General features: G+C 44.3%; 1 protein-coding gene across 4 annotated transcripts in view; it reads left to right on the top strand.

Annotated features, from left to right (window-relative positions):
• Nucleotides 1-18,313: 18,313 nt before the first annotated feature.
• Nucleotides 18,314-26,323, top strand: part of LOC146812806 (alpha-2-macroglobulin-like protein 1) — a 468,691-nt gene continuing 460,681 nt past the window's right edge. For all 4 annotated transcript variants that reach the window (XM_085619916.1, XM_085619915.1, XM_085619914.1 and 1 more), the window contains exon 1: nt 18,314-18,621. In XM_085619916.1, coding sequence (XP_085476042.1) covers nt 18,545-18,621 — 77 coding nt within the window. In that variant the 5' untranslated portion in view covers nt 18,314-18,544. The remainder of the gene's footprint in view (nt 18,622-26,323) is intronic.

Below are 26,323 nucleotides of genomic sequence, written 5' to 3'. Positions count from 1 at the left end.
CTCTATAAGAGAAGCGGAAACATAAAAATAATCCAGTCTTACATATTTTTTATATGAGGGTACGAATAATATGTAAACCCTAAGTCTCCTGATTTTCTGAGGGACCACATATCGACTAACCCATGACTTGCCACGAAGGCTGCTAGAGCCTTAAACACCAGTGGCTTCCTCCCTCTATATTCTTTTGTGAATGGACCATCTACTTCCATATGAATATTAAAGTCACCACAAATGACAAGGGGGGATAGCCAAGAGCCTAACTCTAATTCAAGTTCTTCGAGCAACCCAGGGTCATCAAAATTTGACCCATAGATCGTGCAAAGTTTCAGGCCACTCGCTATTGAAGCGATAGCCCACCGGCCCCATCTGTCAGATAATGTACGTTCGACTGGTGGCATCCGATTGGAAACATGGATTGAAACACCTCTAGTAGTAGTGAACTGAGATGAGCAAGTCACCTGAATAAATCCTGGAATCATATTAAGGCCTCTCTTATGCCATGGAATTTGTTTTTCTTGTTGTCAGTTGATATCTGCCCCCAAGGTTCATAGTGTCTGACTTACCCTACCTCTCTTTCCCCTATCATTCAGGCCCCCGATGTTTATAGAACAAATTGTCAACCTACCCATCCCAAACACTCTCATAACACACAGCTTGATTGTTATAGCATTTACTCGTAATCACTCCTGCCTCTCTTCTTGAATTACACCATCGTTCTGCTTTCCAGAGTTTTCTCCCCATCCGCCCATCCCCCCTGAACTCCCCTCCCCCGCTCCCACTTGAACACGCCCACCCCCTCCAGTTCCCTGCCCCCCACCCTGAACTGTAAAGCAACAGACCTGTGTGTTCGATGGACGGTGGTTTCCTCCTGAAAGGTGACATATAGTATACGTATTGGTAAATGTATTGTATTGGACCCCCCAAGTGACACCAATGATCCCTCTCATTTAAAAAAATTCCTCCTCTTCCCCTTCTCCCTCCTCTCCTTTTAAATGACATTTAAACATACTGAGACCTTAGTACTCCCCTAAAACGCATACGAGCCGTGTTTTCAGCCAGAATGGCAACAACATTGAAATTAGAAGGGAGTAAAAAAGTAGGAGAAGAAGAAAAGAGAATAGGAGAAAGAGGGAAACAAAAAAGTGAAAGATCCGGTCATTCCAGAAAAGTTTTACAAGCAGAATCCTTTAGACTCTAAATCAAGGGGAAATCAATTCATGAAAAGGAAAAAAGAAACAAGGAAGGAAAGAGCCGTACATTCAAAATCATGTTCTAGTTGAGTCCTTTTGATATCAAGTCAAAGGCAGAGTCAAAAACACTGAATCATACCCCTCCTACATTTAGACACTCTTTAGCTTTGATCTCTGATGCAAAGAATCTAGTGCGCTCATTTCAGATCACTTTGAACCGTGCTGGATATAGTAGAAAGGCCTGTGCACCTTTCTCCTGAAAGGATTTAATCATTTGACACAGGCACCAGCGCCGCTCAACTGTGAAATGACAGAAATCAGGGCTTGAAAAAAATGAAAACCCTTCCGCAGCACGTTTGGCTTCTGGTCTTGCCTTTTCAAACACCATTTGTCTCAGCAAGAAATTTCCAAAATATACCAGAAGTGCTCTAGGCTTAGTGTTTAGGCTGACTGGCTGACGGAACTCAACGTACCCTTTGAATTTCGTGGGACCAGTCCCAGCCTTCGATTTCTGAGAATGACTTCGGCAGACATTGTACCATATACATTCGTGGGTCAGAACCCTCTTTCCCTTTGGGAATTCCCAGAAATGGCAAATTATTTTGTCTCTGAGGATTTTCGTTTTCTTCCAGCTTCCACTGGATATCAACTAGTTGGTTTTCATGGGCTTCCACTTGCCCTTTAGAGCCTGCTATGTCCATTTCCAGGGAGGTTGTTCTCGTCTCCAAATCCGACATTCGATCACTGATGGTATTACAGGTTTTGGCGATTTTCCTTACTTATTTGCAAGCAGCGGTCTGAGAGCGTCTACTTTCCTGCCGGGCTTCCTCTCGGTGTGCTACAACACATTGCAAAATGGACTCCAATGTAGGGAGTATTGAGGGTTGATCATCGCCAGGAGTCTCATTGGTAGCCCCAATCAGTTGCCCCCCAAAGAGTAGTCCCACCTCAGGTCCCTTTGTTTTTGTTTGTCTTTTCTAACCGCACTTGTGAGGGTCTTTTTAATTCTAGCAATTGTATCTTTGCCACTGGTACCGGGTGCACTATCTGTCTCACTCAACTCTGAATTGGACCCAATCCCTGACCCATCTGCCAGGTGGCATCTGAGAACGAAAAAAAATCATTAGTCTCTGAGTCCATTTCCCTTTCACTTCTGGTATGTGAAGTCCTAAGGTTTCTTAGATTCACCCCAAGATTTTGGTTAATAGGATTGGAGGGATTCAGCCCTTGTACCCCTGCTGGCACATATTGCCCTTCATTGATATCATTGATATCCTTTTTTTTTGCTCCAATGTTCATACCCTTCAAAGTTCGCTCAGCTTGCTCATGCGGGTGATTATTTTGAGCTAATTCCAGCCTGATTGTACTAGCCCAGCTGACTCTGCATCCGCTCCGCTGTCGCTCCAATCTACTACCTCCGGGGGCCCTTCCTTAGATGCTGCCACATCTGCGGCCTAAACTGGGTCTTTTTCCCCTTCACGCTGTGTGTGATGTATTTGTTGTATTTGTCCCGAAGAGGGAGTCTCCTGGGGCCCGGGCTCCATCGCTACATGCTGCCCTGTAGATTTACCACCAAGTATCTCTGCTTCCGCGGGCCCCCTGGCACTCCTAAACCCATCAGAGACTTACCGGTCTGTGTAGAGCACTGACCGCTTGCCTGGCCTGGAGTCTTGATTCGCTGTTCCGTGTCCTGCATGGTGGAGCTGCTGCCAGCTCCTCTGAGCATCTCCAATACTGAAGCGCCGGTCCGCTGTGGCTGGGGATGAGAGATTTCACCCCTCCCCTTCCCGCCTGGTGATTCTCTACCCGGACCCCCCACCTCCGTCCAACCTCTGCCTCCGTCGCGATTGTCTGCGGTGATGCTTGGGCGCCAGCGTGTTGGACAGCCCATCTCCCTCTCGTGCCTGTTTTCGGACCCATCACGACCAGTGAACTGTCCGTGGCGTACCGCCCAGAAGTGAGGACGAGCGCTGGCTCTAGGCACTTACAGCTGAAAATCAGTCGCTCTGCCTGCTCCACCAAGACTGTGACCCAAGGTAAGATCCCAGCGGGTTCCAAAGCTCTTATAACCTGTTGAGGGTTCTGCATATTTGCCGCTTCATCGTCCTGTGATTAAATAAAACGTCGCCACCTTCGGGAGCCACCTGCAGCCAACTCACATGGCCTCCATCTTTGCCCCGCAAGCAGTTCCGGAAACGCCATCCTTAGGTATTACGGTGAGGCCTCCGACTAGCCAACGGGATCCTTGAACTCATTGGGATCCAGCCAGAAGGACCAGCTGGTTTCATTTTCGACTACCTGCATTGTAATGCCTCCAACGAAGCAGATGAATAATTTTAATAATACGGCACATACGTCACAAATAAAATGCAGATATCCTGTCTGATGTAAGTAGACAGTGGGGAAAACGATGCACTGCAGTACAGGTAAAGGAAGTCGATATAGATTTTATTTGGCACATTCGTCACAGAGTATCCCATTCACCAACCTTCAAATCAGGCACTTAGTCCCACTTTACTCCCTGGTCTCTCCCTCCACCACAGCTTATTGTCAACAAATACCTCTGCTTGGTAGTAAGGAAACTTACTCTACAGCAGGGAACGTTAAAGAAATTTAGGTAGGTAGAAGTTTTTCTATAGTATAGTGGGGTGACACTGATCATCATGTGCTAATCTTTGGCTTAGTCAGTCACTGTAGTTGGTGAATGACAAAAGGGCAGCATTTGAACAGGCGTAAATCTGTTGAGGAAGCCATGCAATATATAGACATAAATCACTTGGCCAGAAAAATGTGGCACATGTCATGAATGGATTTTTCTTTTTTTTTGGGGAGGCTGAAACAGAACTTAGGAATGGCTGAGTGGGCACTGGGAAACACAGCACACATTGTGTCCAGTTATGTTGGTGTATGTTAGTGGTTTTACTGCTGATGCTTTTGCTTATGCCGGTATCTTTCTATGTTCCAAAAATGTCAGCAGTCCTTGGCCATTTCACATCCTGCTCTTATGCCCTTTATCTTTTTTTTTAGTGTTTTCCTCTCATTCTGTTTTGATGTCCTTTTGGTTGTCATGCCTTTGTTCTTAGCAGGAGGTTACCATAGCCTTCAAGGAAAACATGGCCACCAAAGAGTCCTATTATAAGTTTGTTGACTTGACCAGACCCTCGAAGAAACATGAACAATACCTTGTCCAAACAAACCTCACTGCTACTCAACCTCAAGTCCCTGCAATGTTCACAAGGTAACTCCACCTGTAGCAGATGTCGACATATTATCCCTCAAAACAACAAGCCATCAACCTAATCATTACAGGGTGGGAATCCGGGATCATTCAAAATGGACACTATGTAAAAAGGAAACCAGAAACATTGAAAGATACTGTAGGAAAACATGCAGTCAAAATGATAAACCTGGCTTGCAAAACAATACAGATAGTACAGAACATCCATCAATGTGCTAGGAGAGTCAATTAATAGTTTCAGAGGCTACATGCCCCACTAAAGAGCTCATGAGAATACTCTCTGAATTCAATAACACAAAATGCACATCACCAAGTGTAGAACACAATCAGGCAGCAATTTGGGAGATCACTTCATCAAACAAGCTATGGCAAAGCCAAGAGATCTAGCGTTGTGACCTATTGACTTTGTCAAAGGTTTTTAGACATGTTGCACAGCATCCGTGATGCTGTGCAGCGTGGCTAAAGTAAAAAAAAAATAAAGTGAAAGCCTCTGACATGACCGCCTTTGTCATTTTGTAGTGGCAAGCACTAAGCATCGGCTGATCAAACAATTTAAAAAATACTCAAATCTAATTAGCTGAGGAAGCTTTTTCTCAAGATCACCATCAACAGAACTGTCATACCTGAAATATATGAATAGTTGGCTGCAACTTCAAGAAAAACGTTGTGCTGCCATTACAAGACTGTGGGACTTAGTCCTCACGTCCAGACACTAAAACTGAAAGGGCACATAAGGGGGCAGGATGATCACTCTCAGCCTTTCCTCCAGGCCCATGTGTGGAGGCACCAAAAGAACCCCCTCCCCGTTTTATATTGAAAAAATGCTAATTTTTGGTGGGATTTGCAGATCCCAGTACTGGATCCGCAGTCTCCAGTGCAGCCCCCGAGAACTCTAAGACCACTGGGCACCACGAATCAGCCACAAGTCTTTTGGGCATGGGACTGTAAACTCATGGCATGCTGCAAGGGCCTATGCTGGACCATTGCAAGTCTGCAAATCCGTAACCAAATATATGTTCTTGGTAAGCCAAAATGTGCCTCACAACAGCGAGTGCACGTACTGTCAAGTAGACTCAACCTAAAAAGCGGATAAGCTGCTTCACAACCTTTTCTGAAAATAGGAATGAACACACCCACCAACTGCAAGCCTCATTAGATCATAATACAGCCACAAAACAACCTACACTGTTCCCCTTTAACCATCACATGATAAAATAATCTAGATAACTAACAAAACTGTATGCATGGCATGATCTTCCACAACACTGGCTTTCTGAAATAATATAAAAGTGTTCTCCAAGAAATGTACTCTGTCACACCAGCTGATCATCACTTCATCCCTTGCAAAGGGAGAGTTCCAGAGGAACCTGTAAACCCCTTCCATTAAATCCATATTTGAAAGCAGGGATTTGAATCAGACCCGGTAAATTACAGCCCAATATAATCAATGTTCCTAGGTAAGTTAATAGAACGTGCAAGCATCTTTCAGATATCCAGCATCACTGAACAAGACAAATTCTTCTATGACAGGTAGACATGATTCAAGTCGGAATTAGTATTCATCTCATTCTGGGATGACCTCAAGAACACTGTAGTGATTTCTGGAATTATTACTTCTTGACCTGTCATCAGAATTCAACTGCAAATCATTAAACATCTGGCGGAAAGACTGTGTGACACAGCAATTTAAGTCATGGTCCTCAACTGGAATATATCCTATCTCACAGACAGAGCCCAAATCATCACCATCTTCCCATTCTGCTTGCTGCTATTCCCCTGTAGCGTATTTGTTGACAAGGCTCAGCAATCTCCACTCTCTTCTTTATTGTATATTTGTCACCACTTTTTGAATTGAGCAATCATAAAGTGGTAAGCAATGCTTTATTTACGATGAGAATGGTAAAATACGCCTTCTCGCATTAATGCCAATTGCACAGGATCAAAGCATAAATAAACTTTGGGCCTAATTTAGAGAATGAAGCTCATTACCTCCTCTACCCTGGCTAGACTACCTTCTACCATATTTTGAGATTTCTGAAGGATCTACGGTGATCTCTATGCCTTCAGACGAACCACCACCACGTTGACTCCATTGGGAGCACTGAAAGTTTGTTGAGCAGCTGTCATTTTTCAGGTAGCCACTTGCAAACTTTTTTTATCCACAAATACAAATGTTTTCTAATCTTTTGTTGTGTAGTTCCTACTGATCTATAGGATCTGCACGTTTGTTGGCCAACATAAACTTTGGGCGGCCCCGCAGGATATGTTGTCCTAGCCACCAGCTAGCCCAAAGTGTCACCGTAGGCCCCCCTAACCTTACCAGGGAACGAATAGTTTCTGGCACTCACTGAACATGACAACCCTGACCCCTCAGGGATTGTGGAAATATATCAGATCCTTTCGCTCAGTCACCCGTGTTTTCTTGTGCTCAGAGAAATATACAAAATACACAGGGGGAGGGTTTCAATATATTTAGTGAACCAACATTATTCTCGTATAGAAAGTGCTGCGCTAATCAGTAGACAGAAGCAGATGAAAGTGATTACAAGCACCAAAAGAGTAAACAGGAGACATAGTTCTACCATGGTTCTAAAACAGTATATATATGCATGCAAATATATACTAATCAGGCGTACTCCTACTATGCAAAACCCTACTCTGTACCCCCAAGGAATGATCCAAAGTCATTACCTGGTGGGAGAGAATGTAGGAGTTCATCTTGTTCACAAACTGGACACCCCTCATGCAGATGTCAGACCGCTGCATGGTGAAGTCTCAGCATGCACGGACCCTCGGTGACAGCTGAAGTGCTTCCTCTGCTAATCTATTGGCATGCTCATTCTTTATAATAGAAAGCATTCTTGTGATGGGCGTATAGATTAGCAATGTTATGGCTATGTAGCTAGCCCTGTCGCCCCGTGGATGAAGATAGAATGACAATTGTACAAAGTGCATAGAAGAGCCTTGTACATGCTGTTCGAGGCATCGTGATAATGTTGTGCAAAGCTAGATGTGTAAATAAAGTAGTTTCAGGGAAACTAATCCAACATTGTTGTGCATACAAATATGTGCAAAAAGTAACAGCTGAAATGTTTTTGTGAAAAATAGGACAATGTAAGAAATGAGCTGCTTCACTACATGGGTCTAACTCGGGCACATAACACTTTCAGTTCAACACTGCAAATGTTTCCCTGATGTTTCTGAACTGAAAAACTGTCGACTCTGAGCAGACTGTTCACTTTACTTAACCTAGAGTGCACAGATTGGCAATTTGGTGGACATTGCACTCCTCCAGTGTAGAGGTGGGCGGAATTTGCGAAATTAACTTTCGCAAATTATCGCGAAAATGTTTAAAATTATCGCAAACAAGCGGAAATATCGCGAAGATGCGGAAGTTTTTTTCCGGCATGTTCGCGAGATTTTCTGCATGGTTGCGGGTCGCCAATTTACCCATGTGGTTGCTTGCGGGCGCGGCCATCTTGTTTTGAGTTTTCTCGCGGTGCATGATCGCGAGAAGAAAGACGTGATCGCGCGACGCATGACGTCACTGCGGGCGCGAAGTGTCGCGAGACAGCGCAAATGGCTAAAAACAATACAACATCTCATGGAGAACGCGACCAGATCAAGAAAACTTGTCGGCGAATGCAGGGATTCAGGTAAGGCGATCGCGCGCGCGCGAGAATGTATTATTTTATAGCGCGAGCAAGAAACAAATTATCGTCAAGCTGCGGAAACCGGAATTTTTGACATTTTCGCGCTCTCCGCGGAACACGAAAATGTCAAATTATCGCAATTTCTGCGAACGGAACGAAATTTTCGCCCAGGCCTACTCCAGTGGCACGGTTCTCTATCCAGCAAACTCGAAATACTCTAAATTTGTCCTTGCTACTGTCATGTCTTGATTAGCTGAATGGCCTCTACATTTAATTTCCTAAAAACGAAAAAAGCTATGACAAATTCAGAAAGCGGCAACTAGGCAAATCCTACACCTGAGCAGATAGAACCACGTTCCCTTGGCCCTCGAAGCACACCAGATAATCCATGGGGCTAGACCTAACTTCTTACAATCGGAACCACACTCTAACATCAAAGGGAAAACCTGAAATAAAAAATGCTCCTGATCATTCCTTTTATTTATTTTTTAAACCAACGTGGAGGAATTTTGTTCTCTCGACAGACATGTAAGTTCTGAAACACCCTCCCAAAGAAAAAAGGATTATAATAGCCATCTAGAATTGGAACAAATACCTGGCTGTTAGCAAAATCCAGGCCCAACTTCCTATTAGGCTAAGAGTCACTATAGGTTGAATATGCTGCGCTTCTCACAATCCATTTGGATGTCGCCCAACGCACCAGATGCTGCCCTGTATTTCAGCCTTAAGTCTGGAGTAGATCCCTCTCTTCATACATGACACCAAAACAAACCACTAATAGTTGGCGTTCAGGCCCTCACGATGGACACAAAAAACACAGCAGTAATATTTTTTTAAGGAAATCTTTAATTTTCAATTATACATAGAGTTGGTTTTGGCTCTGCCCTGAGGAGTATTACTCCCTTACATCATAGTCGTGTATGTTCAGTGTATCGTCCTGCATTCTTTAGGATGCTTGCATTGTAATACATAATGGTAGATTTTACACCTGAAAAATACTCTTAATAGACATTAAATTGTTTTTTTCATACATGCATAGTAAACATAAAACAATCATTTTTCAATATTTTGTTTTTACAGTAGTAGGCTTTTTATATTGTTTCTGTTAGGATTCACGTGGGAACCATTACCAAAGCCACATTTACTACCACCACCAATGCCACCGACATTACAACCATTATCATTGCAACGATTGCGACTACTATTACTACCAACATCATTCATTTCACCATTATCACATCACTATTACCACCTAGCCACATCACCACAACCACCAACACCATTACCTCCTCTATTACCATCAGCACTGGGATGTTCATGCAATAACTGCACAATTAAAAATATATAATCAATTTAGAATTAAATTACTTTTACTACAGTGTGCTTTTCTGAAGGCACTTTCACAACCAACCGCATCAATGCCATTTTGAAGTGGTTCATTCTATAGTCTGCAATACACACACAATCATCTTTACGGAATCCCTGCATGTAAGTAGGCACCTGTACAATTCATTATAGGTAGCACTGTTGCAGCTTTGCACATAATTTATTTGTGAACTGACTGGAACTAGTTTGGGGGGGGGCAGAAAAAGGGTTGTCCGCATACAGGCTGGCACCAGGCAGAAAAGTGGCATCCCCAGAACCTCTCATAAGAACACTCCTGTACCGTTGAAGATCAGAGGAAGGACTGCCCTGATGTATGAATCCTGAAGGAAGACTAGACCTGCTCGCCTTGAAACCAAGATCTCAAAAGTGACTGCAAGTGTCAGCTGACTTCCTGTTTGAGTTACGGGGGTACAACAAGCTTTCAGAGACCTTTACCTGCAACTGCCCAGCTTGCCAGTATCAACTGGACCCGCCCTATACCCTGCTGCGGGCCTCTTTTGGAGTAGGACCTAATGCTCAAGTGGTGCCCCCTAGGATCTGGACCCTTGACTGTTTTTAAAGTGTACTTCTTCTCAAGGAAAATTTGTCATACTAGGTTGGTCTTTTGATGAAGATATTTTGACTCCTCAGGGGCTGATTTATAAGCACATTGCACTTCCGGTGTGTAATTTTTTGTGAAGTTCCGGTGGCGCACAAGCCTGCTCTATATTTACCAGGCAGCACTAAGCCACTTTTTTGGCTTAATGCTGCCTTGTAAATATCGCTCCCAGTTTTCTGCTTTAAAAGGGCGTGCAATGGGAGTTGCTGGGGGCGTTCCCAGCAACATCCATGGCTTAGTGACACTGCCCAAGATTTAAGAGAAATCATAACTCTGAGGCAGCGCCTTAAAAACGTACACCTCCCCAGGAGAGGCATAAGGGAGGCACAACGAGGGGAAATCTCTTGTGATTGTTTTTGTGCAGGAAGGTTTACCTTCAAGCACAAAAATAATCATCCCCGCAACGCAGGCACCCTTGCACCATTGTGCAAAGGTGCCTGTGAAAGCGCACGGCAGCCCATTATGCTCCAGCCCAGGGAAAAGGCACAGGAATGTGCTGTATCTGATTGATACAGTGCATTCCTGCCCTTTTCTTTTGCTGTAGCGCAGTGCAGCAGGAAGGCTTGCAGTGCTGCCCTACAGCAAAAACTCATAAATGAGGCCCTCAGGTTCTATCAGCTCTTGAGCCTGCTTTACTTTGTCTAACAAAGACTGAACTATTGCAATCACTTATTTGGAACGAATTACAAGCTGGCCATTATCAAACAATGACTTAATATAACAACGTGATCAGCATAAACTAACATATTCTTTAAACCAGCAATATAAGTGAAAGTAATATGAAACTGAGCAATGAAAAATTCTCATCTAACTTGATGACTATTCATGCATTGAATATTTTGTAACACTGTAAATTCCAATGAACAGATTTAATTTCAAATTGTTCTTTAGTCCCATTTAGCAGATGTCTCCATTCAGTCATCTTTATGGTTAAGAGATTCCTTCAAGTACTGCATAAGCCATACAGAGTCTGACAAAAGATGACATTAAAGATAGGATATTCTTTTCATCATCTTCTTATTCGTGTTATATAACTTCCCCAATTGCTCTTTCAGAGGTGCCCATTTTCACAAAGCAATTTGTTGATGTAGTATGATGAAATAAAGTTGGTACTTGAGTTTGTTTGAGTGTACAAAAAGCTTGTTCAGCATGATAGTCTCATCAAAAACCCCTCTTTGTATTCACATTTTTCAGACACAAATAATGGGGTTGGTTATCTCAGCTAAATTCTCAACAAATTGGTGGTGGAGGTACAGAATGGAATGCATAAAAATGATACTGATTTACCACTCAGAATAAGGCCTTTATTTAGACTCTCTTGAGACTCCCCACCAGTGCGCTGACTCTGCCAATTAGATTTGATCTAAACCTAAGATCGATTTCTGACATTGCTAAGTTGAGACCTATCCAATATTGCATAAGGCTGTGGACCAATGAGCATCTTGGTCCCTATAGGGATTGAATTAAATCATACTAGATGACCCCCATGTTGGGAAGATTCCCCGGCTTGTCCATCTTAAAAATTGGGTATTCAAGTTAAGTCTGGAAGGGTTTTGGCTTCAGCCCTCTCCATTACCCAAAGGTGCTCAGGAGAAGCTGAAAATGTCCTACTGGAATTATATATTGGGGTAAAACTTTCTACTGCATCCCCTGGTACTTTGGCAGATTCCTTTGTGATGTTCAAATGTGTACCTGGGTATGAGCAATACCTGAATATGGTCCTCAACCCTACTGCATGTGCACTTTATGTTAAATTTAGATTGGGCATATTACCGTTGGCTACGTTTGCCTATTCCTGGGCAAAAAAAGGGAGGCATATCGAATCTGTGTCTGCTGGGTTGTCAAGTTCAGAGGAAAAAATATTGTCATCCAACACTTTTTAAGCTTCAATATTTATTTCTCAACAAGATGGGTCTCCTGCAGGAATGCAATGTTTGCTTTAAGATTGGGAAGAGCTAAAGAGACAAACAGCTAAAACCCTTTATCTTTTAATCGGAGATCCTAATCCTTGACATTCCATAAAACTACTGTAATTACCAGATTGAAACAATAATGAAATAATGTAAAATCTAAAAGACTACACTTAAAATAACTGATAAAGAGCAAACATAAACATAAAAACATATCCATCATGAATTTTACAACTTTGATAAAGAAAGAAAAGTAGAATTAGATTAGGGGTGAAAAGGAGAGGTTGGGAAAATCTATGAGAAAGGGAGATAGAAAAGAAAAGATAATGAAAGATAAAGTGAAGCAGTAGACGCAATAAGAAAGGGCACATATCTACAAACAGAAGAAAAGGTTGGGGTCACATGATGAAGACGACACACCAGCACTCCAAGATGGATCAGGATGCGACCATGTATGACAGAACATAAAGACACTGAGACAAAGGTTAAGACTGAAATAACCTGCAATAATTTTAGGAGAATTTGTATCAACATGTATGTGAATGGAATTCATACAACTATCAGTAAATAGCTTTCAGTCAGTGAGAAACTTTAGAAGTATCCATGTCTTCTCCTTTGTTGTTTTTATATGTAACTTTGAAAAGGCACGGATGAAAAAGACCAAATCTGGGATTAAGAGCTCTGAGTTCTGGTTGTATAGCTAAGAATTAATTTTGTCTGTTGGCAGTGCCTTTAGCACTATCGTGAGACAAATATAAGTTATGACCAAACCCAGAAACATGTTTCTTTGCCTTTGCAGCCATAATGACCTTGATTAAGTCAGTACATTCGAAAAAAGGGTAATAAGACCTCGGGTTTGTTAGATGGAGACGCAAACTTTGGTTTATGCACCAATCTATATGCTCTTTGAATATTTAAAGTAACAGATGATGGCAAATCTAATGCCTTAGGAATAATGGTTTGAAAAAACTGAACAGGATCACTACCTTCTGATCATTCTGGCAGGCCATAAATTGTAAGATTATTCCTCCTGCTGAGATTTTCCAAATCTTCCACTTGGTATTGAAGAAGAGATATGTGTGACTGCATTTTGTTGATCTTTGAATAAGAATCCGCTAGGTTGCTTATCCGTTGTTTAACATCAGTCACTCTTTTTTCCCCAGGCGAGTTAATTTGTCATCCAGTGTTTTTTAATCTCTTATTAGTTTATTCAATACATGGTCACTAAGCTCCTATCTCTTCTAGAAGTAATTCCGTTGATATGGAGAAAGGTGTTTTTACTGGTGTAGGAGGATAGTTTTGAGGCTGCTTATGTGTAGAGCCACTAGGGTTTAGTGACACTTTACGTATAAGTGAGATGAAAGTGTTTGCTGCTAGAGCCAATTTTGGTAACAACGAAGGGATATTCACCTTTTGCATGACATTATGATGGTCTTCCAAGATATTCAGGAGAAGATCGTTCTGAGTTCTAAATATTTCCAGAAGATTGAGAAGAACAAGTAGTGTTAGTTCATTAACATTTTCTCATTTTGCCCATGCAGAAAACTGGCTGACAAAATGCTGGTAAAAATCCCAGAATTTGAGAAACCACTGGCTGCGAATGATAAAAAATATATCAGCTAGAACTAAAGTAATCTGAAGGTAATGCTTAGAAACTTGTTGGCATTAACAGATCTCCCCACTGAGCCTGTGCCATCCACATGAATAAAGGTGTTTGTCATTAAGCAAAAATTAGAGTATAATCCCTCATACAAAGGATGACAAGTGATAGCAGGAAAGTGAAAAGAGCATTTGTAATTCTCTAAGCTTTGCTTTAACAACAGGCAAATAAGAGGGAAAAAAATGATGCTTAAAAAATATATCTTTCATTTTGGGACATTTTACTTGCATACACAGAAATAAAACGCCATGTCGCCAGCCAAAAAGCAAAAATACGTTGCCACATTTCAATTCAAAAAGCAAAGGACTGTAACAAATATGTGAAGTGTGTGATCTTTTAATGTGGATATCTAAGGCAAACAAAGTAGGTGAAAAACAGAAATGCTTCAAAGAACTAAGTCAGAAATATATTTGGCAAACTCTCCATGGCATAAATACCATCAAATGGCAGCTGCAACCTGAAGAGACACCTTGATGCTTCATGTAAAAGGCCTGTACGTTTCAGTTCTGGAATTAAAGAAAGGGATGACACACCTTGTTATCTTCTAGTTTTGGTATGTAGAAAATACATTCACTGTTGTCATTATCAATTTATTCCCGGCTGTCATGGAGCTAAATCAGCAAGCAGCCTCCTTCTCTCGGCTTCAAGCCACGCCCCATCCATTAATCAGAAATGACATACTGCGTCCATAAAACCATCAACTGTGACACCACTGGCGGTTTTCCACGAGCAAGGTCCACAGCTTTGCCTTAATTTTTAAAATGTTCACAGTTTTTTTCTTTACAAAAGTGACCTTGATTGAATAGGTGCATGTTTCCACTGAAACCGCTGAGTATGAATCCTGCCTGATGTGCAAGAGGCAGGTGTCTGGGTTTGGCCCTTATTGCACCTGCATTTGGTATTTGAAAGCTAAATGCAGCCCTTCCTCTATTGACTAGTGTGATTTACTGCACATTAAGGCCTTTTAGGAGACAGAAGCTGGAAGGAAATGCATCTTTCTGCATGTTCCCCCCCACATTTTTAGACAGATGCTGCTGATGTTTCGACTCTGACAGTGCACTGAGGCGTGCTATGAGGCCTGCTAACCGACCTCAGTGTCTGTGTTCTAACCCTATTCCAAAAGATGTTAAATTGGATGCACTGAATTGGCAAGAACTGACTTATTTATAAGTGGCTAGTATATGGTCACCCAGACACCCAGGGCATGCAATGCAGAGCGTTCACCCAGGGCTGCCGTAATGTTTGTGCCACCCTGCATGTGACAGAGACAAAATTAGCCCCAGCCTGCCACTGCAGACTGAAAGGGCAGTGTTTTTCACTGCTGGTTCGACTTTGCTATTACACCTAATAGCAAAGCCACCACTACCCTTAAAGATATATGTAATTCTCTCCTAAGGAAGACCTATGGAGCCCTATGCCAAGGAATTATATGTTCCTACATAGGACATATGTTTTTTAGTATGTCTTAGCAGCAACTCTCCCAAATTGTTGCTTTCCTGTGGAAAGGTTAGGAGCCCCATTGGCTGACACAGGGTTACTGGCTGGATCCCAACTGAGCTAACCTCTGAATGGGATTACCTACCAAGGTCAAGTAAAGTATCAGATTATTTGTGACATTAAACCTGACCTGATACCAGGCTAGATTTAATCTCACTAATAAAGTTAGCAACTTTTAGAAAGTTGTTAATACAGTGGCCTCACAACGACCCTGACACATAGACAGATTTCTGACTGCCGGGGGAGATGCGTGAACAACTCCTAGGCCCGGGAGCAAAGGCAGTTGCAGTAGAGTGTGGTGTTACCTTCTCACCCAGGAAGGCCGCTCAGGGTGTTAGCCCAAAAGGTGAGCTTCAAAGGTAAAGCTGATTTTGAAGGGCTGCTTGTGACAACATCCTTGAGAAAGATGCCTTTTGTTCTTACAGACAATTAGGGGAAAGAGCCAAGGAAGGGAAACCTGCGCTCAAACCATTTTTTCTGTGGGCGTATCGCCCACTGGTAGCCACACCTCTAGTGTGGTCTACCCTGCTTCTGACAACTTAGAAAGTCATACCATTTTGAAAGGGAGAAGAATGGGGCACTCGGGGATCGCTAGATGCCACACATCACAGGAACTTCATCACTGGGTATGAGGGTACCCAGTAGCACATTGGCTAGTGACCTGGTGGTCTCCTCAGGGCTCATTCCTGGGATAAATATGGAACCCCTAGCACCATGCCCCTCGGTTCACACTGGAGAAGAGAGGACTGAACAAGGACTACCCTGCTGCCCTTGACCCACCCAAAAAAATGCTTTACCACTGATAGGACTGCGCCTTCTGCACTTTTGGGCTTGAGAGACTTGGACTGTGCTTGCGTCTCCTGACACAGGGAAAAATTGATTTCACACCTTCACTCAGAGAAGTGACTCCAAGCATCAGTCGGCTGATCCCCTGAAACCAGCCCCAGGGCTAGAAGACATGAAAGAGCCAAAACCGACAAGTTGTTAGCCACTGCAGATGTTTTGCAGCTACCCATCACTGGTCATGACAAGAAGAAAATCAGAGATAGCCAAAACTTGCACCTTTGTCTGTCAGACCCGGGAGTGCTACCAGAGTCAGATTCATCACACTCAAGGAACACCAGCCCCCACCAAATAGTTTGCATCCAACCACAGTGCAGAAAGACCAGTAGTGCAACATTGGCTGTGTGACTACTGCCATATAGAGGACTTTGAGGGACCCCAATGTACTTGGCCAAAGTTACACCACATCGCCCGTGGACTGAGAACCACCAAACAGACACCCCCGTCGACCACACCGCAACCGGAGCATCCTTTGAGCATCCTTTGGCTGTACACTCAGCATCAGGACTACTCCATTCTAGTCTATGGCGGTCGTCCTCTAGAGTTTGGAACTTGCTTCAAAAACACTCTGGTGACCAGGTACTAGGTCAAAGTATCTGTTCTGGCCTCCTGGACCTTTCTCCTGCCAGATTTAGTCACCCAACCCAGGTCGGAGTATCTGCACTCTCTCAAACTTTTGAAAACTTTACAAACTTTTTTTGAGCCAATGCTAGTAAATGGCTGCGTTCAAAAGTGATAAAAGCTTCTAAAATCTGCATCTTCTGAACCACCTTGTGGATTTTGATGATCAAGGTCTCTAAAAATTCATAAATTACACTCTATTTTTATAAATTGTTGTCATGTCTCTTTAGGGTGTGTGATTTTCTTATTTCATTGTTTGGTGCTGGTAAATGCTTCACTCTAAGTTCCTTTGCCAAGCCTTACTGCTTGCAGCCAAAACTAACCAGTGTTGAGCTAAGGTTAAATAAATGATACTGACAACCCAAGACGGTATCTGCGGGTATATTCCACGATAAGGCCCCACAGCCATATCATAAAAAACACCCAGATCCTCACGGAAGCTGCATTATTTCTGGCACAAATGTATCAGGAGTAGGGCTGTAGGTCTTGCTTTTCTTTGTACCAACACCTGAAGTCGTCAGACCTTAATCTAGATGTCCGAATGGGAGGTTACTGACCTCCAATTTCTTAGAAATTGTCCCCTCTCTCCAAAGATGAGGTCATCCTGTAGTACATACTATCACGGTCACAGCAAAATTGCCACACACCATCCAAGTGCCAAGACCACCTCTTTTACTCCAAGCCACGAGCATGAGCCTCCTCTTCCTCAAGATGCAACCAGCAGTCAAAGAGAAGACAATTCAAAGGAAGGAAGAAGCCCATGCCATACAGGCATCAACAAAGTTCATGAGCTCAAATGACTTTCCCGGGGACCCAACATTTCTCCATGACACTACTTCACGAGGCTCACTCCACTCTAGTGGGAGGTAGGCTCTCGCTTCACCATCATCATGGGAACCAGCTATACACAAATGCATGGATCCACTTACAGGGGAAGATATATACAGCCCCCCCAGATGTCCCAGTCCAGGCCACCACATCCTCAGTCGGCAATGCAACAACTTCAGTGGTAGGTTAAGATTTTTTTCTGTTTACGAGCAATACACCAAGATTCTCCCATAGCAGGTGGCTGTAAAACTACTCCAACTACTACCACAAGAGCCCTAATTCGATATTTCCAGCCGCACGAAGACATGGAACACCATAGTAGGAAGCCAGCACTACCAGCAAAGGACGCTGCCACGCAATCTCAGGTTTTGGAGGTAGTGCTAGAATCTGGAGAAGAAACCACTGGTGGAATTTCTTCCACCAGATGTTCACCTGAGATGAAACACTTCACCAGAAATGGAGGAATTTCTATTACCTCTGAACCCTCAAGTAAGCAATCTATTCTTGTGGCTGGGCTGAAGGTACCATGTTGGCGTTGAGCAGAATGAATTGTACTCTGGCGACAAACAAGTTGTCGGGGAGGGAAGGAACCCATGAGTTGTCTGCCTGGTATTGGTACCTCTATCTAATGTCCCCCAATGTGTTTGCTGTTGGCCAGAGACCCTCATCCAGGCTCAGACAGCACCAACTGAGCGAGATCCCTCCATGCCGGGAACGATGCTCTGGTTCAACCAGAAAAGCCTTTGTGTCTATTTATAGTTTCCCAAGCCAGAGGCTAGTCAAAAATGTCTGCTGATGGCATTTGGGCACGGCCTGGGGTGCGGCAGGAGGAAGAGTTTTCGGAACCTGTACGTAACCGGTATAAAGCGGGGTTATGTGCAGATGCGTTCAGAGTTTGGGTGACACAAAGACCTGGCGAGAGAGAAGGGGGACACGGAGAGAGGAAATAATAAGATATAGAAGATAACGATTTAAAGAACGGAAAAGAGAGTGGAAAGAAGCAGGGAAGAGGGAAGAAACAGGGAAAGGAAGAAAGAAAGACATTTGTTTTGAGGGACAAACTTTCAGACCTGGAACTCGCAGTGCTGAAGAAGGGGGGCTCTGTGGAAGATTCGGCGACATGTGGGTGGTGCCCCTGAGATGCCTCCTCCTCCTCTGCTTGACATCTGTCCTGGCTGAGCCGCAGCACGACGGCCCGTAAGTGAACCCCTATTTTATTGTTTCTCACCCCCGGTGCTCCCCTTTTACAGCCTGTGCATCCAGTCTGGGGCCCGGGTCCGCTGTGCCCCTGTCGTGGGCGTGTGATGTGCCACCAAGGAACGATTGTGTGCTGATGGGACATAATAGGATGTCCAAAAGTAAACAGTGTGACTCTCTGTCACGTTTCTAGTCGTTTGTTGTGTTTTTTTTGTCACTGTCCTCCCCACTGCATCGCCTGGCCGCCTAACAGTGGATAGCGCCTAGAAACCTGTGACGCATCACTCCCTGTCTGACACGATACTATGTTTACTGTGCTATGATACACCATGGTGCGATAGGCTGTGTGTGTTATTCAGCCCTAGGTTTGCACGTTATCTTATGTTGTGTTATGCTATGTTCATCTGCGTGGTGCTGAGGTGTGCTATACTACGTTGTGAGATGTTTTCCTCGGTATCTTGAGGTGTTCTGTCATGCACTCTATTGCGCTGCGCTATGGAATCCTATTCTATGTAATGCTGTGTTGTGTTGTCATACTATACGAGTGTGCTGAAGTGTATACTGTGTTATGCTATGTTGTAAATAATTCAAAATTGTGCTGTTATGCTGCTCTAAGGTGCACTCGGTTGTGCTGTACTATTTATACTTTGGGGGGCGGATTCATTACAAAGGAAGAGTCCTCTGTTCTCCCCGCACCCCAAAATAAACATATAACCCAACACAAAACAGCTCAATCTGTAAGAGCGATTACCTTAAAAACGCTTAAATTGGGAATAAAGCAGCTTTAGGGCCTGCAAAAAAAAGTCAATTGGAAGAGCTAAAAGTGTAAGTATTGAAAAGGGCGAGGATGTGGCCTAACGGCCTAGAGCGGTAGATCTCAACTCTGGGAAACCGGGTACGAGTCTCGACAATGACGCTCAGCATCCTGTGATTCTCGGCGAATCACTCTATCTCCCTGCGCCCATTAAAAAAACATAAATGAATGCGTCCTTGTGTAACGCGCTTTACAAAACTCCGAAAACAAGCATTTGCAATGCAATAGGTCTCGCATTTGCAAACGTTTGAGCTAGTGGTATTGTAAATGACAAACCTTTGATCTATGTATTGGTTTTGAAAACAGATAAATAAATGGCATTGTCATTTATAATGTCAATAGCTTAAAGTTTTGCATTGTAAATGACAATGCTTTTTATTCATGGTTAAAAAAACAAATAAAACGCATTGTCATTTATAATAGCAATAGCTCAAACTTGTGTAAATGCGAGACCTATTGCATTGTAAATGCTTGTTTTGTGATAATGGGGTGCCCCTTGGAATGGAAGAGAGAGGGTGATAATGGGGTGCTTTGTGGAATGGATGAGAGAGGGGTGTGATAATGGGGTGCTGATTGGAATGGGGAGAGAGGGTGATAATGGGGTGATCCTTGGAATGGAGGAGAGGGCTGTAATAATGGGGTACTCCGTGGAATGGACGAGAGAGGGTGTGATAATGGGGTGCTCCTTGGAATGGATGAGAGAGGGGTGCGATAATGGGGTGCTCCTTGGAATGGGGGAGAAGGATGTGATAATGGAGTGGTCCTTGGAGTGGTGGAGAGAGTTGTGATTACGGGGTACTCCCATGATTGGAGGAGAGGGGTGTGATAATGGGGTGCTCCCATGATTGGAGGAGAGGGGTGTGATAATGGGGTGCTCCGGTGTGCTCGTTTGACCGGTGGAGATAGAGATGACCCCAGCAGAACTGAAAAGGTGAAGCACTGGAGCAGAAAAGAGGCTTAAAAATTGAATTTGAGCACCCACGGGGGGTTCCTGGCCCCCACTGCCCCCATCTCCCAGAGGACGACTCTACTCGCAGAGATGGTTTCACGGCGACTGGGGTTGTTAACATGCAGGCTGCCTGACGATTTATTTGGGGAGACAGACAGGGGCACAGGATGTCTGAGAGGGCCCAAGACACTCTGGAGATTGACTGGTGGTGGGAGGGCAGAGCCTTTGAGGTGGGAGGGCAGAGTCTCTGGAGGGACGGTGGGTGTAGGGTAGGTGAAGAGAACCACTAGGGCAAAAAAGGCAGTATCTATGGAGTCACGAGGGCGAAGTTACTAGGTGCGGTCATTGGAGGTAGGGAGTGGAATCACAGAGGCGAAAAGGGCAGAGTTACTGGAGGGACGAGGGAGCAGTAGGGCCGGTTAATGTGGGTACGAGGGCAGAACCACCGGGACAAGGAGAGCTAGGTCACCGAAGGCATGAGGGAGCAATAACTAGGGCCAGTGACTGAGGGCAATAGTGTAGAACCATCTAGGCAAGAAGGTGAGTCGTATGAGTAGTTAGCAGGACCCGGCGTCTGTGAATAACATGCACACGCAAGCCAGGTGACACTCAATGACACGCGTTGCTTACCCTGTAGAACATCGAGGCTCACACTAGGGGAATGTCACTGTGCGATAGGTGCATAAGGTACCGTGGTTAGCCACTAACAGACCCTGTCGAATCCCGAGCACTGAATTTGGCAGTCCAATACCACCCCCGACAGACAACTAGCCCGACCCTCCTTAGAGCCCTGTCACTACGGAAACATTTACCGTCCTCTTAGTGGTCCTAAGATGGACTGGGGAAAAGCTCAGCAGGGGACCCAAGCACTTGAACGCAGGTGTCACCCTGCTGTAACAGTGCGAGCCCAGTGCTCAAAGGGGCGGGCCGGAGCAGGGTGCAGGAAACGACAACGTCTGGCGTAAATAAAGCCGGTGGCATTCCGCGTCGGACTGCGCCGCAGAAGCTGGTTATAGTCTGACCGCGATGGCGAAGTTTGAAGTGCCTGCGTTCATCCAGCAATACATAGATTGTATGGACGTAACATCTGTATTGTGCCAATGGATGGCTCAGTGACAAGTACAGGTAAAGTCGCAAAATGCCTGATCGGGGAGCCTAATTACTGCGAAAAAAGTAGAAGAGTAGAGAGAAAATGCTTTACCGAGGCACCTCAACAAATGAACATGCAGGAAATGCTACGCCAGCCAATTTGACCTTGTAAATCCACCGCGGCCCAATGAGCCTTTGAGCTACTAACCAATCCTGAAGTTCGCGTACACTCACCAATCGAAAACGTACGCGTTCCTGGCCAGCGGCAGTGAAGGCAATCAAAATGCTCTTGCGGGTCCTGGGCTGGCGGCGGTGGTCGGGGGCACACAGCACCTCTAAGCTTCCGGGCCGGCAGGGATATCAGCTCACCACGATCCCCTCTGGTCACAGTCGGCGGCACCCAGCTCCTCTGTTCACGATGTGCAGGCGCTTTGGCTGGCAGCTTGATCCAGCGCTGTGGAAGCGCAGAGACACAGTTCTTCAGAGTTGTCGGTGCAGACAGCGCCTGTCCCCTTCCGGGGCTCCCGTGTTGATAAGGGAGTCCCGGCGCCAGAGTGGAAGTGTGGGAGCTGAAGTCCCAGGTCCCAGGAGGGGGCCCAGGTGAAGAGCGGCAGATAGCTGTGCAGGGCTCCCATGCCTAAGGAGAGAGCCCCACATCGTGCTGGCAGTAGTGGAGCTGGAGTGCTCCGGAAGCGCTGCAGCCAGCCGCCGTTCAAGGGGATTACAATGTCAATGTTTGTTTCCTGAGCGGACCCGCAGTTTCGGGCCGCTCCAACAAAAGGGCGAGTTTAAAAAAAAAACAACAAACGAAAGTGAAACTGCATGCTGGCTTGCGAGGGAAGGGGGACAGGAGATGTGCACGCCGCGTGGCTGTAAGCGTGTACACAGGCTCCAATCCGCCAAAAGCCTGCGCGTGCCCATCTCCTGTCCCACTTCCGAGGCAAGTCAGCAACAATAGATCTCGCTGGCAACAGTAGCGCTTCACGCTGCGTTCGCCAGGCGAGACCTAAAAAAGGGGTAACCTATGCTGAGGTGTTATCCTAGATGAAACCCCCCCTGAGCTGTGTACCTGTCACTATAGAGGAGAGGTGGCTGGAGAGGTGGCTGGTGGGAAGCGTAGTTCGGGATATTGTTGTGATGATACAGGCAAATCGAACGTGGAGATGAGGACAAGTCGAGGCAAATAATCCCGGCCCCACAAGGAGGTGGTACACAGGGGCGTAACACAGGCCCGCATCCCCCGCAGTGCGAGGGGGGTGAGCTGCAAGGGGTCCCCTCAGCACAGTACTCACACCGCAGAGCTCCGGAGCGGGGCCCCTCTGTGTACCTTGCAGGCAAGCCCCTTCAACGTTCGTTACAACACTGGTAGTTTACCCTCAACCTCACGGCCAATATCACGGGCTTTCCAAAGTTTAGGATTACCTTGATTTGCAGGCTACATGCTCTGTTGTAGATCTATTCTTTATTTGTCTTTCAATGTGGCTGTTGGGCTCTACAAGTCCTGGGCTGGCAGCCTCCTATACCTTGGATTTAGATACTTCTATTCAATTCTTGGGCTGTGCTGCGCATAGAATGGCAATTTCTTTGGTTCCTTGCCACCAGCTGACAATCATCCTCAAATAAGGTTTCTAAATTCATATTTTTGCCCGAGTAAATCTGATGATGAACTATTTATCAATCATGGTGTCCTGTATGAAGAAGTTTTAAGGTCATATGACCGCGCGTGTGGACAGGGGATTTCAACACAGATGTTTCCGATCCAAGCCCTAATCATGAAATTACTTCCAAGAATGGATTCTGAACGGAATACTGCCCACACTCTTTCCACACCGAGCGAGCCTGACACATAGAGGCAGCTTACTTGATTTAACTGATAAAACCAATTATAGGCAGCTATCGATAGACTGGCTTGTGATAATCTGTAAAATGCACTTAATCTAGATTGGTTGATTGCGTATTTGAATAGATCGATTTTCCAAGGATGGATGAGAGTGTTCACTATCCAGACACTTTTTTATTAGAAGCTTCTTTCTTCAATCCAAACGTATTGACTGTCCACTAATACATTATTCTCTTTCTTCACAATCCAAACACAGCGATTAGCTTTAGTGAACAATTATTAGGACAATCTGTCCAACATTGTGGGGGAACATTTAATCAACATGTTAAACCAACTGTCGCAGAGCATTGCCAGCCCACTGAGTTACATGGAAAGGGCCATCTTCCCTGGTTTTAGTCCTGATATTAGAAAGAGATGAAATAAGCAAGGGAAATCTGTAAGGAGGTTCAAGATGCAGGGTCTTATATAGATGAAATCTAGATAGAAGCAACAAAGAAAGAGAAAAGGCTTCAAGTAATTTATTCAAATATAAAAGGGAAATTGGTATTTTCGAATTAGAATTTAAGACAGAACATGTTGGAAAATAAGTGTAAAAATGGTTGTGTTGCATAGTGATAATGACGCACAAGCAACATCCATGGTCTTACAGAAAGGAGCAAGAAATGTTGCGGTTTCTAACATTTTTTTCCGGCGCTCCACTTAAACCAGTCATTGTATTGATAAATTCTTGCTATTGCACAATATTTGCAAAGAGTTTGACGCGCTGAGAGTTGATGGCTGCTCTGGTAAATTTTGGAAGTCAGAAAGACATTGGTGAACAGTTTTATTGCCACCTCTTTTCAAGAGAAGTGATCAAGATTTAGTGATGAAAAATCCTGAAACCTGGAAGGCGGCTGTGCCGATACCAGCAATGGTAAAGCCGATAGGTCTGGCTTTAATGGGTTAGTACATGCACACAGTATTGTTCATGCCTGTATTTGCATGTGTTAGTCCAAAAAAGTCAGATCTTTTAGCTTTAGTGGTAATGGTAGTGGTGATGGTAGAAGTGGTGGTGGTGGATGTAAAGGTGGTGGCAAGGTTGGCAGTGGTAATGATTGAGATACATGAGGGTTGTAGTGGTAATGTTAATGATGGTAATGAGGCAGTGGTAATGGTGGTAATAATGGTAACGGTGGTAATGGTAGTGATGGTGGTACTGTACTAATGGTTATGGAGGTGATAATGGTAGTGATGGTCGCAGTAATAGTGTGAATGCTGGTACTGGTAATAGTAGTGGCTATGGTGATAATGGTGGTGGTGGTAATGGTGGCCACAGTGGTGTTGGTAATTGTGGTAGTGGTAATCTCCAGTAAAGTAAATACATACATAAATACAAGTCTATCCCACAGCAGGGAGGAGTAAGGAGCTACCCTGCCCCTCCAGGCTCCTGCTGCTGGCAGCAGAGGGATGGCGAGGTCAGAGGAGGAGAGAGCAGAGCAGCGAAGGAGGGGGTGGCCGCTCTAGGGTGGCAAGGGGAAAAGAGGGGTGTAGCTTCGGAGGTTGGGGTTGGGAGTGGATGGTAAGGGTGAGAAAGAGGACAAGGTGCCAGCCAGAGTGTGGATAGGGAATGGGTGTTTGGCGAAGAGTTCGCTGAGTTCAAGTGTTCTGTGAAAAATGAAGCTGCAACCCGTTCATTTAACTGCTATATATGCACTCACACTCGGACAGCTGTCGGGTATTAGCACTATACCTAGCACAATAAAACATGCATATGACCTCCATAGTATTCTTGAATAAATATTAGTGCAGAGTGCAGTGTCAGCTATGTAAGGTAATCAGATCCTTTTTTTCTCCATTCTGTCAAACTGCAAGATATTGGCCTGTAGTCGTTATTATAGGGGAGAGGGTGTGACCTTACGGCCAGAGTGAATATACGACGTTACATCGTGGTGTTTACACCGCAATACCTTTACAACGCAGGCATTACAACGCAAGTTGTTACAACGACTTGCGCTGGAGGGCGCTGGATTTAGGAATAGTATGATTTACTATTCCATCTCCAGCCTATGTTACAGTAGGGAAGGTGTTGGAATAGTAAATCATAGAATTCCTTATCTTAGAGCGCCATCCAGCGCAAGTTATTGTAATGACTTGCATTGTAATACCCGCGTTGTAAAGGTATTGCGGTGTAAATACCGTGATGTAACTGAAGTTTCCCAGCCAGAGCTGGCAACTTTGGAGCTGGAGAGCTGGGTTCGAGTCTCAGCAATGATGCTGAACATCCTGTGATTCTGGGCACATCACCTAATCTCCCTGTGCCTACCAAAGATGAATGTGTCCTTGTGTAACGTAATTGGTGCTCATGTAAAGCCCTCCAATCCCTTCGAGTCAAGTTTGCGCTATTTAAATCTGCAAATAAAAATTAACTGCATGCAGCATGGTGCAAAATAACTATTTTCTGTACCGTGCGTTAAAAAAAAAAATACAGACAGAGAAAGGCACCATTTTCCCTCGGTGTTTTATTTATTTGTACAATTGGTAACCTTCATTACAAGAGCCAGATTTTTTTTTTAAGTTTGAGTTATTAAGAAAGAACAAGAAAAAGAACAGCATTGTAAAAAGTACAACAAATCCCATTTAACAAAATGTTTACATGAAACACAAGATATATGAGGAATGTGACTATCAAGCTGTATACTAAGAACAATATATACACTATAAACCAGAGGGGGACAGGGGGAGAACAATATGTAATTAATGTATAATATAAGGATAAAGAGCAAGAGGAATAAATGATTCAACACTGGAAGCATAACAATAAATACAACTAAAATAACATGGTCAAAAATATAAGAGTATAAAAAATCTTCTAATTATCTGAGCCAACAGAAGCAAAGAATGAAATTAAGGAGGTTTCCGAACATCATCTGATTCAGTAATAACTTGAACAAGAGAAGAGGCAGATATGGATAAACACGTAATTAGTGGAAGCCATAAGAGATCTCTTTTAATTGCTAGAGAAATAGGGTAA

This window comes from Triturus cristatus, chromosome 7 (assembly GCF_964204655.1).
Source record: "Triturus cristatus chromosome 7, aTriCri1.1, whole genome shotgun sequence".
Lineage (NCBI taxonomy): Eukaryota > Metazoa > Chordata > Amphibia > Caudata > Salamandridae > Triturus > Triturus cristatus.
This window is presented reverse-complemented; position numbering and strand designations above follow the sequence as displayed.